General features: G+C 38.1%; 1 protein-coding gene across 1 annotated transcript; it reads left to right on the top strand.

Annotated features, from left to right (window-relative positions):
- The first annotated feature begins 47 nt into the window (after positions 1 to 47).
- Positions 48 to 15,839, top strand: LOC123671323 (F-box only protein 11). Its single transcript, XM_045605080.1, has 10 exons — positions 48 to 189; positions 2,206 to 2,562; positions 3,328 to 3,478; positions 3,673 to 3,883; positions 4,674 to 4,842; positions 4,897 to 5,121; positions 6,235 to 6,479; positions 8,913 to 9,434; positions 10,940 to 11,673; positions 12,811 to 15,839. The coding sequence occupies exons 1-10, from the start codon at positions 93 to 95 to the stop codon at positions 12,938 to 12,940; spliced, it is 2,841 nt and encodes a 946-aa protein (XP_045461036.1). The 5' UTR covers positions 48 to 92; the 3' UTR covers positions 12,941 to 15,839.
- Positions 15,840 to 16,336: the final 497 nt, after the last annotated feature.

Genomic DNA, 16,336 nt, shown 5'->3' with positions numbered 1-16,336 from the left:
GGAACACTGGAACAGTGGTGGAAATGGCTGCCAAAGTTAGTTTTGTGTCCTTTGTTTAGTACTTTTTTTGTGGTAAATTAGTGGTTGTGAAAATGCCGAGCGCTTCTTTCACGGCCTCCAGGTCGTATGTGAGAAGATCGAGGAGAAAAGGAGCAAACAGAATCCCCACACCTTCCAGAACCACGTCTGGTAAGATTACCATATAGTGTAAAAATTAATTATGAGCTCATGGTGCATTCTATATAATTAGTACATCGCAGGAATTTTCCATTTATCAGCAGATTTTTGCCACCCCGGTTTAGTCCTAATTCCGAGTATTGATTTTGAACATTATTTTTTGTTTTTGTTTGGTAAGTCATGTCTGATAGGTTTTAAATGTCATTACATTCCAGTACAGAATAAAAATAACAGTGAAACCCACATAGCGGTCTCAGATAAACTTAACTAATCGACTATCATACAGTATGCAGCTTGTATTTGTAAATAATTAATGAGCAAGAAGTTCAAAAGCCAACAGTCATTGGAAATGAACTAATAAGAACAGTGATTAATTTACTTCATATTTAGACATGTTATTATTGCCACTCGTTAAGTCTTTAACATTAAAATAGATTAATTGAACAAAAATGTGCTATAAATTGATTTCTTAACATGATATGCCAGTATCTTTACTACTGTAGAATTTTCAATTTGGAAAATATAAATCCCACTAAGACTGACACCAATTGAATATGGAAATTCGTATTCATTGGTTTTTCCACAATTGATTTCGTGATAATTTATTGCATGTGTGGAGTTGACCGATTTCCCATATTCACATGTCACAACTGTAGTTATTGATTTGAAATTAATATAGTATTTTGCGATTATTTTTGCTCAAAATGAAAAAACTTGTTCGATTCTAATTGTCAGTTATGGTGGAGAAATGTTTATCGAAATATGTAATTGTATTTCAGAATTAAAATTTTCCATAGTTGTCAAAATGAGATGTCAGATATTTCTTTATTTTTTTTTTCTACCTACCAATTTCGTTGCTTTCATATTCATTGAATATTTTAATGGCCAGTTGGGATTTAGAATTTAAATCGTTATCAATGGATTTAATTTAATCGATCTTTTCTTGGGAATGTGAAAAATCGCTTCCTCTAATTCAAAGTTTTGTAATATTTTCAGCTATAATCGAACTGTCAAATATATTTTAGGTTATAAAATGATTTTTGGAAATTTCATTCGCGGAGACTGCCGCTGGTATGAATCTATTATGTTTCGACATTTATTTGTTTTTCCCGATAGGATTTCTTGTGATTTCATATGAACCTAACCTGAATTAGTCATTATCCTGTATAAATATTTTCTCATTAATAAACCTTACCTATAAACTTCGGTTCACTCAGTGGCGTACATAACCGTGGGCTAAGGTGCACAAAAATGATGTTCATTTGAGTTTAAAAAAGATAATTTGATGTATTTGGTTTCTCATCAAGTAAACATGGTCAGGATTCAGGGGCCAATTGAGCCTGAGGGCTCTGATGTACGACACCAGCTCAATAGCTACTGCACTATCAGTTATTAGAGTGTTTTAGAATAACGTCTATACCCTATACCTATTTCTTTCTCAGAGAAGTGGCGTATAAAATTGAAAATAATAAATCTTTTGAACCTTTTAAAATACTAAAGATAGAAATAAAAAAAATTCATCGGATATTTGGGGTTTAGCTACCAAAAATGCCTTAAAAACTGGAGGTGTTACGAATTTTCTCGTTTTGAAAAATTCTATGTCTATTAAAGATTAAGCACTTCCACTTGAATCTACCTAATCTTCATATGAGGTTAAAGACGTTTCGTCAACGGTGTTGACATCTGTAATGCTGAAGACTTTCAAGACCGGATTTTTGAGTTGAGTAACACACATAACATCTTTTTTTAGACGATAGATTTTCTCTCAAAAAACAAAAGCTAGGATGAAAAAGAAAGATATCGAAATATACAGCCAATAACATCGTTGGCCGAGAAGAGACACCAATCTCTCATTTTCCATTGTATCTCCAATTTAGGAACACCCTGTATAATTTGACGCTTAACTAAGCGTCAACTCATAATTTGACGCTTTTTTTAGGTTAGGTTAGGTAGTTACCTAACCTAACCTAAAAAAAACCCTCAACTAATCAATTTCTGCATACATTTCATTGATTTTTCTTCCAACAGAACCATGTGAACCCGTCTGCCACCTCATGCAGAACATTCCAGCGCCCACGGCCGCAGCGCCGGCTGGAGGTTCTTCGGGCGGCCCGTCCGCCTCTTCCTCCTCCTCTCTGGGCGCCGGACCGAGCGGTGGAGTGGGCGCCATAGCTGCCGCCCACCACTCACCGTACGACCTCCGTCGCAAATCTCCCTCCCACCACGACGGACTGGCGGGCGTATCCGGCCCGAGCACCAGCGCCGCCACGGCCGGATCGCCCACCTCGCCGGCCACGCCCACAGCGCCCGCCCAGGGCAGCTACTGCTCCGTCATGCTGCCGGCCAGGAAACGCCCAAGGAGGACTTGCTCTACCTCATGCGAAGGTGAGTGTTTAGAGGTTAGGAGGTTTTTTGACAGTCGGGGTTAACCTAAATGCCGAATGTCATATTATTATAATGAAGGAAATGTTGAGTTTTATTGAAAATTACTTAGGGTATGGTCCGTATATCAGCTTGGTTACTATGGTTAGTAAGTTGGTGGTCCGTATATATCAAATTCCTCAAAAAATTGTGACAATTTCCTCAAACTTCAGTCAGTTATCTGTCACCAGAGCAACTGGTGAGTTTTATTCTGATTAGGATCGGTAACCACGCCCACTTAGCTTGTCAGTTGTCATTTTAATTTTCAGATTACTGTTTATGAACATTTCCATGACGACTAACACTCAAAAACTTCATTATTTTAATTATGATACAAATACCCTTCAGAGTTATTAAAAACTTTTAGTTGCCTACAAATTAAAAGAGATCAACCATTTGTAACCTCCAAAATTCTGTCAAAGAAAAATTTAATTGACCAATGACAAGTGTCAAGCGGTCCCTAAATAAGAAGCAGGTTACCTGAAACATTGAAAACCACTAATAACAGCTCTGAAATACTCGGCGATATACGGTACATACCCTCAATATGTTTGTTGACTAATGTTTGAAATGAATAAAAGATACCTTTTGCTTCCGGGTACACTATATCATAATTAGGTTATGTTGCATTTTGACAATTGTGCTCAACTTAGAAGTCGACTGTCCAATATGCTTCAATAATTAATTAATAGGTAAATATTTTCAATTCACATTATTGCCTTTCTGCAGTTTTCACCAATTCCGCTGCTCACTACCTGCAATACGAACTTCCTGATGAAGTTTTGCTCACTATTTTCAACTACTTACTTGAACAAGACCTGTGCCGTGTTAGCCAAGTTTGCAAACGTTTTCAAGCCATTGCAAACGATACAGAGATATGGTGAGTAAACCATCCGATATTTATAGATGACGAATGAAGTTTTAATAGTAGGTACTTTTAGTGTCCGTCATCCTATTTTACTCAAAGTAGAGTATATGGTTCCATAGAAATATTAATAATATTCTTCAGAAACAAGTCTGTCTAAATATTAATTTTTTCTTTATGAAATTGGAGTCATGTGTTTTTCTTTCAAGGAAACGCCTATATCAGAGTGTCTACGAGTACGATCTTCCCCTTTTCAATCCAGCCCCATGCCGGTTTGAGTTTGTCAGTCCGGAAGAGTCCGAACTGGCGAATCCCTGGAAGGAGTCTTTCAGGCAGTTGTATAGAGGCATACACGTCAGACCTGGGTATCATGAGATGACCTTCAAGGGGAGAAACATAGTGTATTTCAATACGGTCCAGGTTAGTATCGAATACTTGCACATCAGACTGTCCATGTTCAGTCTTCAAAAGTTTTTGTATTTTGAAAACAAATCCATCGCAATATTCACTAATGTAACAAATGAAGCTTACATCACTGTCAGAACAAATGAGGTTAATGTATTTAAAAAACGAATTTTGGGCAAAATTAGATGAAGGACTATACCAGTTCAGAACAGAACCAATCTCTGGTCTCCAGGATATAATTCTTCATTGCTATTGGTCTCTCCAAGGTCAAACACCTTGAGAAGGTGAGGCTATGTCAGATTGCTGATATAGTTGGTTTATATAGGGGGCGTATCAGATGAACATTAAAAAATAAAATTGGACATTTCGTTTTCAAAATAATATACAATAACACTTATCAAATTTCTAGCGTTTTTCTCATTCTCAAAAGTAGTAGTAGTAGTGAAGTCTAGAAAATCTTTTTGAACTTTGAGAAGCAATGAGGAAGAATAGGTTAGGTGCAGAAGAGTTTTATTTCAAAATTTGAAGAAATTTTAACGTGGTTATGTTTATATTAAAAATACACATAATATACATTGTCTGGCACTATCGCACTATTCCTTTTTCAATTTCGAAGCTGCAACCTTTGATAAATTTGTTATCTTCTCAGTTTATTGTTGAGGTTATGTTTATTTTTTGTTCTCAAATTTTTGATTGATTAATGTCACATGTTTTGTATTAAATACTGAAAAATGTCTTAGAGCTAGGGAAATTTTCACTGAAAATCAAGTTTTGGATTTCCATGTATCTTATTCTTTACTTACAGGGAGCACTCGAGTATGCCGACGAAAGAAGCGGTAGCAGCAGTTCATCAGGATCGGTATCGGGTTCAAGCAATAATTCCGAAGTCAACAACCAGGGGGCGCTGATATTCCTTCATACAGGCACCTATAACGGAGAGTTCCTCGTTATAGATTCCGACATCGCTCTTATCGGTACGGTACCCGTTATTAACGAATTTTACAATATTTTACACTAGTTCATTACAGGAGCCGCACCTGGCAACGTTGCAGAGTCTGTGATCTTAGAGAGGGAATCCGAATCTACCGTGATGTTCGTCGAAGGGGCCAAGAACGCCTACGCCGGACACTTAACCCTCAAATTTTCCCCTGACGTTACGTCAACAGTGCCCCACCACAAGCACTACTGTTTGGAGGTGGGAGAGAATTGTAGCCCGACAATAGACCATTGTATAATTAGGAGTACGTCTGTAGGTGAGTTGTAACCGAAGTAATATTCGATTAGTAGGTCGAGAAAGAGTCGAACCTTATCGTTTTGGACCATTTGCGGCTCACAATACGCTCTAGTAGTGATGACGTCACACACCGCCATTTTAGTTCTCCTGTCAGTGTTCGGAATTCAAACAATCAAATTGTCATTCAAATTAGTACGTTGTCGTTGAAGAAATTGGCTTATTTTGATAAATAAGATTATTTAAGGAACGATTTTACTATTAAGTGATAGACAGAAGGAACGAGATTAATGCCAGTAAGTTCGAACTTGGAGTTCAACTAATAAACACGGCTTTTTACAAAATCTGGGGAATGATACAGGATTCAAACTTACTGGTGTTAACCTCATTCCTTCTGTCTATCAATTAATACTGAAATTGTTCCTCAAATACTCTTATTTATGATAATAAGCTAATTCCTTCAACGACACTGTACTAATTTGAATGACAATTCGTTTGTTTGTATTCCGAACACCGACAGGAGAACCAAAAATGGCGGTGTGTGACGTCACACTAATAGAGCGTATTCAAAAATACCGACATTGTTACGAAGGGTATGGTCAGCATATAACCTTGGTTTCTATGGTTAGTAAGTTGGTGGTCCGTATATGTCAAATTCCTCAAAAACTGGTGACTATTTCCTCAAACTTCAGTCAGTTATCTGTCACCAGAGCAACTGTACTCTTATTATGGTTAGGTTCGGAAACCACGCCCACTCCGGTTGGCAGTTGTCATTTTAATTTTCAGATTATCGTTTATGAATATTTTCCATGACATCTGACACTCAAAAACTTTATTATTTCAATTGTGAAACAAATATCCTTCAGAGCCATTAAGAACTATTAGTTATTCCCAAATTAAAAGAGATCAACCATTTATAACCTCCAAAATTCTGTCAATGAAAAATTTAGTTGACCATTGACAAGTGTCAAGAGGTCCGTAAAAACGAAGCAGGTTACCTAACATTGAAAACCACTAGTAACCTCTCTGAAATTCTCGGTGATATACGGACCATACCCGAAATGATAGAGTTTATATCATAACATACAATACAATGATTTTATTTCAATGATAAGAGATCTAACGTGTTTTTCAGTTGGAGCAGCTGTTTGTGTTAGTGGTGCTGGTTCGAACCCAACGATAAGACATTGTGATATAAGTGACTGTGAAAACGTTGGCCTATACGTGACGGACTATGCTCAAGGAACTTATGAAGATAACGAAATAAGCCGGAACGCCTTGGCCGGTATATGGGTCAAGAATTTCGCCAATCCCATCATGCGTAGGAACCACATACACCATGGTAGAGATGTTGGTATATTCACGTTTGACAATGGACTGGTGAGTGAGGAGCTACAGCAGCTCGTGCAATTTTTGTTCGACTTTTTCGCTTCTAATTTTGAATCCCTTTTAATTTTTACTTTTACAAATGTGAGATTGGCAACCTTCCTACCTACAGTCGGTGACGACTATGGCAGGCTGGACCATCCATAGAAGTATAATATAATACTATATTTCTGTGGGACCATCTGGTGCTCTGGGAAATAATGTTCCTTCGAGGGAGTCAGTCTATGGCTTGAAGTAGATAAGTCTATGACATACTTTTGACGTTGCGAGACATTTTTTGAATACTTTAAGATGCATAGAAAACCTGGTGTGTCTACTTATACCTGTAAAACTTTCAGACAAAACGGGGGATTTTTCATATTTATTCCTACTCGATTTCAAGGGATCGCGTGTGTTTCAGATGGCGCATACATCGTTTATATTTGAAATTTCTCTAGATTCTCGGCTCTCGTGACCTTTGAGAATAGAACAATAATATATTATATTCTATGCTCGTAACAATCTTCTATAATCTGTCATTATATTCCATTCATTTCATTAAAAATTCGATAGGAACTGAATTGTAATTTATTGTGAAAGTTTGTAAAGTCTAAAATCAGTGTTTCATTTTTAAACGGCGCCAGGCAGATAGCAGGAATTCGAAAATTTCTGAAGAGCGCCACCTTGCAGAACTCTGGTAAAGCAGAACACCAAAGCAGCAGGTGGATATTTCAATCTGAAACAAAATCGAATCAGTACACCTACCATGGATTCTATGCATCTTAGATAACTTCATATTATTGTTCATTCCATACATTGTTCATATCATACATACTGTGAATACCTGCATTGTGTTTTGGATCAGGTACCTAACAAAGTTATGTATGTAAAGGGTGTTTTTTGTCAGAGCTATAGAACTTCAAATTGCAATAAAACAACGATGGGTTATTCGATTGACATGAATTTTATTTATCCGCAAGATAATCTTGTGGCATTACATTTTAAATATGATTTCTGGCATATGACCTCCACGGCTGGCTCGGATGGAGTCCAATCTGCACGACCAATTTTCGATGACTTTCTCCAACATTTGTGGCCGTATATCGGCAATAACACGGCGAATGTTGTCTTCCAAATGGTCAAAGGTTTGTGGCTTATCCGCATAGACCAATGACTTTACATAGCCCCACAGAAACTAGTCTAGCGGTGTTAAATCACAAGATCTTGGAGGCCAATTCACAGGTCCAAAACGTGAAATTAGGCGGTCACCAAACGTGTCTTTCAATAAATCGATTGTGGCACGAGCTGTGTGACATGTTGCGCCGTCTTGTTGGAACCACAGCTCCTGGACATCATGGTTGTTCAATTCAGGAATGAAAAAGTTAGTAATCATGGCTCTATACCGATCAACATTGACTGTAACGTTCTGGTCATTATCGTTTTTGAAGAAGTACGGACCAATGATTCCTCCACCAGCCCATATGGCGCACCAAACAGTAAGTTTTTCTGGATTTAACGGTGCTTCGACATACACTTGAGGATTAGCTTCACTCCAAATGCGGCAGTTTTGTTTGTTGACGTAGCCATTCAACCAGAAGTGCGCTTCATCGCTAAACAAAATGAAATGGACGTAGTGCGCGATACGTATTCCGCACAGAACCATTATTTTTGAAATAAAATTGCACTATTTGCAAGCGTTGTTCAGGCGTGAGTCTATTCATGATGAATTGCCAAACCAAACTGAGAATAAATCACTTGATAGCTGTTAAATCAGTCGCCATCTTGAACAGTAATGCCAACTTAAAGTTATATACCCCGAAAAAAACACCCTATATTTTCTTTGTATTTAATGAATGTTCTTTAATTACAGTATTACGCTGCATCAATAATTGCTGGTATCTATATTCCATAGAAACCAATCACTTCTTCTGATAACTTTCAAGAAGCGAAACTCATACAAATTTAAATTACAAATATACAATTTTTTTTCAAATAAAAGGTTGGGTAAAAAATTTTACCATCAAGAATCATTTTAAAATGCTCATTTTTTTGGCGGTTTTGTAAACATTTACCAAAATGTTATGTACCCTCTTCGATCAGAGTAAAATATACCTACCGTTCTTGGCAGTGGCGTACCCAGACATAAGCCAAAGTCAAATTTTCCTTCTTTTGAAGAAGTTTTCCAAAGAAGTTTGCTTACTCATATCAAGATTGTGATATATAAGGGTGTAAGATATAATGAATATTCCTCCTGGGGGGGGATATATCCCCCTTATCCCTCCCGTTGGGTACGCCACTGGCTCTTGGTACTCTACACAATTATGTGCTGAATACAAATCACTGAATAACTCGAGAGTATTTGGTAAGTCTGTTAAACAGCCTATCATAGACGCCTGTGCGGCAGTAACCTAACCTAACTTAACCTCACTAATCTTCCCGCTCTTGCAGGGTTACTTCGAAGCGAACGACATCCACAATAACCGGATAGCCGGTTTCGAGGTAAAAGCGGGAGCCAATCCCACAGTCGTTCACTGCGAGATCCACCATGGCCAAACGGGAGGCATCTACGTGCACGAGAACGGCCTCGGTCAGTTCATCGATAACAAGATTCACTCCAACAATTTTGCCGGAGTGTGGATAACGTCAAACAGCAACCCCACCATCAGACGTAACGAGATCTACAACGGGCACCAGGGGGGCGTGTACATATTCGGCGAGGGGCGGGGCCTGATCGAGCACAACAACATCTACGGCAACGCATTGGCCGGCATCCAGATCAGGACCAATAGCGACCCGATAGTGCGTCACAACAAGATCCACCACGGGCAGCACGGCGGTATCTATGTGCACGAGAAGGGGCAAGGCCTGATCGAGGAGAACGAGGTTTACGCCAACACGCTGGCGGGCGTGTGGATAACCACCGGCAGCACTCCGGTGCTTAGGAGGAATCGGATACACTCCGGCAAGCAGGTGGGTGAATTTTACTACTAGGTTGTTCTAACGGGCCAATTGAAAAGTACCCGGTCTACCATAGTAAAACACATTTTTCTGGCAAAATTCGATTTTATTATTCAACATAGTTGCCTTCGAGGTCGATACAACGATTATAGCGATCTTCCAACTTTTCGATACCATTTTTGTAGTACGATTTGTCTTTCGCTTCGGAATAGGTCTTAGTTTCGGCGATTACTTCTTCATTGGCGCTAAATTCCTTTCCAGCGAGCATTCTTTTGAGTTCTGAGAACAGGAAAAAGTCGCTGGGGGCCAGATCTGGCGAATACGGTGGATGCAGAAGCAATTCTAAGCCCAATTCATGCAATTTGACCATTGTTTTCATTGATTTGTGACACGGCTCATTGTCTTGATGTAACAGCACCTTTTCTTCTTCAAATGGGGCCGTTTTTTAACGATTTCATCCTTTAAACTTTGAACGATCCAATAACGCTATATAATAATCGCTTTTGATGGTCTGGCCCTTTTGGAGGTGATCGAAGAATATTATACCTTGCGCATCCCAGAATACTGATGTCATAACCTTGCCAGCTGACTGTTGTGTTTTTTCTCGCTTTGGATTCGGTTCATCGTGTGCAGTTCACTCAGCTGACTGTCGATTGGACTCCGGAGTGATGGAGCCATGTTTCATCCATTGTCACATATCGACGCAAAAATTCAGCTTTATTGCACTTGAACAGCTTCAAACACTGCTCAGAATCATTCGAGGAATCCACAAACAAAATTTTTTTCGCATCTCAAAAACTGATGCTAACACCTTTTTGGTCGATTTCTGGACACTAACTTATTTTGGAACCGAAGAACTAGGCTCACAGCACTCTTCAGACTCTCATTTTGATTCAAGATCATGGTGATAGATCCAAGTCTCATCCATAGTGATGACGTCGACCGTCTTCAGCAACCCATCTTGCTACTCATCTACTACTAAAGAGTCTTCATTATACTCTTTCAACATTCGTTCATAGATTTCCTTTGCTTTAAAACCTTCTCTCTCATGTATTATGATATTATCAAAGAAATTATCTGAATGAAATGATGACCCTTTCTCGAAATCGTCAAACTATTCATTCTCCAGGAATTAATGTGTCAGTGATTGTGTTAGCTTGAAGGGGCGTTTCTCAATTTTGACCGTAGGGTTTACTAGTTTTCAAGTTTATGGTAAAGAAGGGATGACTAAGCCCGTTGTAAAGCTTAAAATCTAGAAGAAATCGTCAAACTTCATTCTCCAGGAACTAGTATGTCAGTGACTGTATTATCTAGACTAGAAGAGGCGTTATAGTTAACACAATATCAGTCACTGTCAAAATTGGGAAACGCCCCTTTTAGCGAAGGGGCGTTTCCCAATTTTGACCGTAGGGTTTACTAGTTTTTCAAATTTATGGTAAAGAAAGACTAAGTCAGTTTCAAAGCATAAAAACTTAGGTTTATTCCTCAGATATTCTGAAGAACTGTTATCCTTACAGGTGGGAGTCTATTTTTACGACAACGGTCACGGCAAACTGGAGGACAACGACATCTTCAATCACCTGTACTCCGGCGTCCAGATCCGTACTGGCAGCAATCCAGTGATCAGGGGCAACAAGATCTGGGGCGGCCAAAACGGCGGCGTCCTGGTCTACAACGGCGGGCTCGGCCTGCTAGAGCAGAACGAGATCTTCGACAACGCCATGGCGGGCGTGTGGATCAAGACCGACTCGAACCCAACGCTCAAACGTAACAAGATATTCGACGGTCGCGACGGCGGCATCTGCATCTTCAACGGCGGTAAGGGCGTGCTGGAGGAGAACGACATCTTCAGGAACGCCCAGGCGGGCGTGCTCATATCCACCCAGAGCCACCCGATCCTGCGGCGCAACCGCATCTTCGACGGTCTGGCCGCCGGCGTCGAGATCACGAACAACGCCACCGCGACGCTCGAGTTCAACCAGATCTTCAACAATCGGTTCGGCGGACTGTGTCTGGCAAGCGGAGTGCAGCCGATCGTGCGCGGCAACAAGATATTCAACAATCAGGACGCCGTGGAGAAGGCGGTGGCGAACGGGCAGTGCCTGTACAAGATATCGAGCTATACGTCGTTTCCGATGCACGATTTTTACAGGTGTCAGACCTGCAACACGACCGACAGGAACGCTATATGCGTGAACTGCATCAAGACGTGCCACGCCGGTCACGACGTGGAGTTTATCAGGCACGATAGGTGAGTAGGCGGGGCGTGGGCGTGGCGAACGTGGCCGAGGGCCGTTACTCGGCGTATGTCGGGTACTTTCGCCCCCAGTTAACTGTATTTAGACCTTTTTCGTGTTTATTTCTCACACTATGCTCTTTTTTGACGCTTTTTTCAGGACTGATCACAGAGTTGCAAACTTCAAGTTGCTTTTAAGGTTAGGTTCATGTTTTGCTGTTAAATATTGGAGAGATTGATTTGACATTTTTTTCATTAATCCAATTACTCAAGCAACAAAATATCAAGTGAAATTATAAAACCATTAACTAAAACGTCGAATAGATAAAAATTGTATTGATTGACCTGAAGTTAGACATTCTAAAGAAAATTTTCGGTCTGACTTAAGTGTTCACACTGGTAGTTAAATATAGTTAACTGGAAGTGAAGTACCAAGCTTGATGTAGTTTTATGATTGGAAAGAGTGACTAACTAACATTCTCTATAATGACACATGCTAGAGGTTTTGACAGTTTGAACACATATAGGGTATGGTCCATATATCACTTTGGTTACAATGGTTAGTAAGTTGGTGGTCTGTATATGTCAAAATCCTCAAAAAGCGGTGACTATTTCTTCAAACTTCAGTGAGTTATCTGTCGTCACCAGAGCAACCGTACTTTTATTCTGGTTAGGATCGGTAACCACGCCCACTAGTCTTGGCAGTTGTCATTTTAGATTTCAGATTATTGTTTATGAATATTTTTCATGACATCTAACACTCAAATACTTTATTATTTTAATTATGAAACAAATACCCTTCAGAGCCATTACGAACTCTTAGTTGTTTGCAAATTGAAAGAGATTAACCATTTCTAACCACCAAAATTCTGTCAAAGAAAAATTTGATTGACCAATGACAAGTGTCATGAGGTCCGTATATAAGAAGCAGATTACCCGAAATATTGAAAACCACTAGTAACCGCTCTGAATTTCTCGGCGATATACGGACCATAACTTACTTTCTCTATATTGAAACAACTTTGAATTCTAACCTCAAACAGAGTGCGCAATAATTTATTACCAAAAGATTAACTTGATTTCCTTTTGGGTCTAGTAACACAGTTTTTGTTCTTTTTCCTCGAAAATAACCTCAAATCGAATTTCTTCCAGATTCTTCTGCGACTGTGGCGCAGGTACCCTAACCAACCAATGTCAGCTGCAAGGGGAGCCAACCCAAGACACCGACACACTATACGACTCGGCCGCACCGATGGAATCCCACACCCTCATGGTGAATTAACGTGATACCATTCCCTCCCCATTGCACGCTCTGCTACGAGTATCTCGGCCCTAATCTACCTAACCTAGTTCGAGTTTAAATGTTGAAACTGTTTTTAAAATAAGTCGGGTCATCTTCGAAGCACCGATCTGAGAGAGTGATTTAGAAAGACCGATAACGGGACAGTTTGGTGATAGTGCATTGGTTTTTACAGTCGTAGTGTTGTGCGTGTTTGAGAGTTAGCTCTTCGATGCGTCTGAGAAAAGGATGGTGGCTCATCGAATGGGCAATGTCCCCCTCCTTAACGAATAATTGAGTGGTACGGGACACCGGTGTGTATGACTGATTTTCGTTTTCACTTAGAATTAGACAATCATAATCTGGCTTCCATTTCAATTTAGGTTCCTTACGTACGTGCATTCGAGGTATACAAGGGGGCGTGTATTAAGCTTCGAAAAAAGGACAAAAAAGATGATTTTTAAAATGTTGTTTCCCTCGAGGTCCTCGTTAACGTTACACGGGAGCAGTTTCGAAAATTTGATTGAAGCAGTTCCTCAATGTCATTTTATACAATTGTTCATGTTAATTTGATGCAGTTTAATATATTTTTCTTTTTTTTATTAATACAACAATAACGCAAGATAAATCCAATTCTAACCGAATACATACCATTTTTGTTTTGAGAAAATCCAAGAATTGTTTTTTTATAGTGATCTTGTTTTTTTTTTATCTATCAACCCACATACATAAATTATTCTTATTACCATTTGTATGTACTGTAACATGATGTTGTTGATGATTTTCAATATTTTCTGTTTATGTTTAAGTTTATTCATTATAGGGTAATTATTTGTTATTATAAATGATAATTTTATTTATTCAATTGATGCTTTATGATTACTAAGGTATTCGAGTGGTTTAGTGGTATTTGATAATTTTTTCATTTAACGTTTTTATCATTTATTTCTTTTATTCTTTTCAGTATACTGCTAATAATCTACAAGAGAAAAGAAACTGGCTTTGTCGAAAGTCGAGAAATCTTGCCTAATCTAAAAAAAATTGATTTTCTAGTATACAGGGTGAGTCATTGACGTAATTTTTGCAGTGAAAACCAACGACTGTTCCAAAACTACTTTTAGATAGATTTGGGCAATGTTTAAGTCAAAGGGTTACCCTGTATATCTTTCAGGATCCGTATATTCTTTTGATTTAAGTTCTACCGGTCTCCAAGCGATGGAATAAAGCTCTATGATTTTAAAGTGCCTCCTAATTCTTAAGTTTTCAAAGGAAGTTTTTCAGTTGAGAGAATGTGGCATTTGTTAAATGAAAAAATTATAAGAGAATGTAATAATTTCATCATATTAGAGAATATAGCTTTAATGTATATATATATATATATGAAGATAATGCGTTGCGATGTTTAAAATTGAATGTAGTGTTCACGAAATTTTCGAATGAAGTACAGTTGTTTTAAAAGTTGTATTTTGGAAGGACGGTGAATGTATAAATTATATATCAGTATTTATCATCAAATTAGGAACATGTAAGTTAATGTGAGTGTAATTGTATATAAAAAAAAACGTAAATTGTTGCTTTGAAAGTAGTTTCGAATATTAAGGTTTCACTTCATGGTAATTTTTTCATAATATCATCATCGATTCATTTGAAATAGGCTTCACCATTTTTTGGGATGATTCCAGTATCTCTGCCTGAGGCAAATAAATTATTTATTACTTTTTAGTTTTGTGATTTTTTTTTTCGCAGTCCATGATCAACATCGGCTAAGTGGTTTGCGGAGTTTTGGAATTGATCAAAGGTTTCATTTCATACCTGAAAAGCTGAAGTAACCACAAGGAATATTATAATCAGCGTTAAACGCACTAAATTTCAAAAATATGCAATACGGTTAGGTTGCTTAGCCTATCTGTCATTCAAGTCTAACCTATCATTGGCTAGAACTTTTACTAGCCCCTCCTACACCCTTCAATTAATTAAGCAAATAATGTGTAGTTGATAGAGGTTATATCGTTATTGAGCAAATTATTTATCATTTAATACATTTTGATGTTTTATTATATTCGAAAACAAAATTTCTGGGAGAACGTTCTTGAATGCTATAATAGATATTGAAATGAATTAAAAGTGAAATAATTTGCTTAATAATGACTTAACCTCTAATGATCTATTATTTAAATTTTTGTAATTTCTGATGATAACGACTTTGTGCTCAAAACATGCATGGTTACTTCAGCTTTCGAGTAGTTGATTTTGTTGTTGAACATTATAACTGAAAGTTGAAAGATTAGAGGAATGTAGATAGATAGCACTTGGGAACAGGTTGGTTAAATAAGGAGATTCGAATTAGAAGTTTTCAATAGAAGTTCGGTAAATTTTAGCAATTTCATCCCTTGAAGCTGGTCCATTTTTTAATGAAGAATCATTGGATGCCTTCAACATAATGTATAGATAAAATTCAAAGTGCATTTTTGAAATAGCCTGGTGCCATAATAATAATATACCTACTACACATTTTATCAGAGCTAGCTAAATATAAATTTATGAATTAATGATAAGATGTAGTATAATTCTTTTTATACCAATTTTCCTACGTTGACTGATGTATAGTTGTTTTAATGAAAGATGAGTTAATGCTAATAATCACTCGAGAGATAGGTTATGTGGAGAGTGGTGGTTTTGCAGAAGGCTGGGGATGAACTACCTATAACACTAAGCAACCAGCCGTACTTGAGTTTGGTGGTCTCTCGATGATTTGGTTTGGTCTGAGTGTTCTTTTTTACTGTTATTTCCGGGTTGGCGCATAAAGAGTGGTGCGCGAATATAAACTTATTGTTCAACACTAAGTTAACACAGTTCACTTTGTAATATTTATTCTACTTGTAAATAAATTACGTCAACATTATTTTTGTTTTATTCAACTGAATTTCTTAGTGCTTAAGACTGATCTAGTTCACATTTTGGAAGTTTAGTATCTAAACTCCGTTTATTTTTCGAGCCTCACTCAGCCAATTTTTAAGATGGGCCCTCTCTCAGAGGATTGAGGTGTTTCATCCCAGGAACACTGATAGATTCATCAATAATATGGTACCCTGTGCTTCCTGCCATATACACCTCGCATGGTGACTTTGGCGAAGCAATTTTTTAAATTTGAGTACGTTTTTTGTGATTCTACCGTTTTCGGAAAATTCCGCTCCTTAACCTCAAAATTCCTACTACCGCCAAATTTCACATCTTTTGTTCAACATTGGTGGGTTTGCTATTATTTGTTTTAATAGAGCATATGCAATTTGTTTATGGGCGTCGATATTTCACCTAGTGTAGAAAGTTGCACTTTATCATATTCAACTACGCCTATGTATAAGGCATCAAATACAGTGGCGTCTCGTGAAATGTTTAAGA

The sequence above is a fragment of the Harmonia axyridis genome, chromosome 1 (genome assembly GCF_914767665.1).
Source record: "Harmonia axyridis chromosome 1, icHarAxyr1.1, whole genome shotgun sequence".
NCBI lineage: Eukaryota > Metazoa > Arthropoda > Insecta > Coleoptera > Coccinellidae > Harmonia > Harmonia axyridis.
This window is presented reverse-complemented; position numbering and strand designations above follow the sequence as displayed.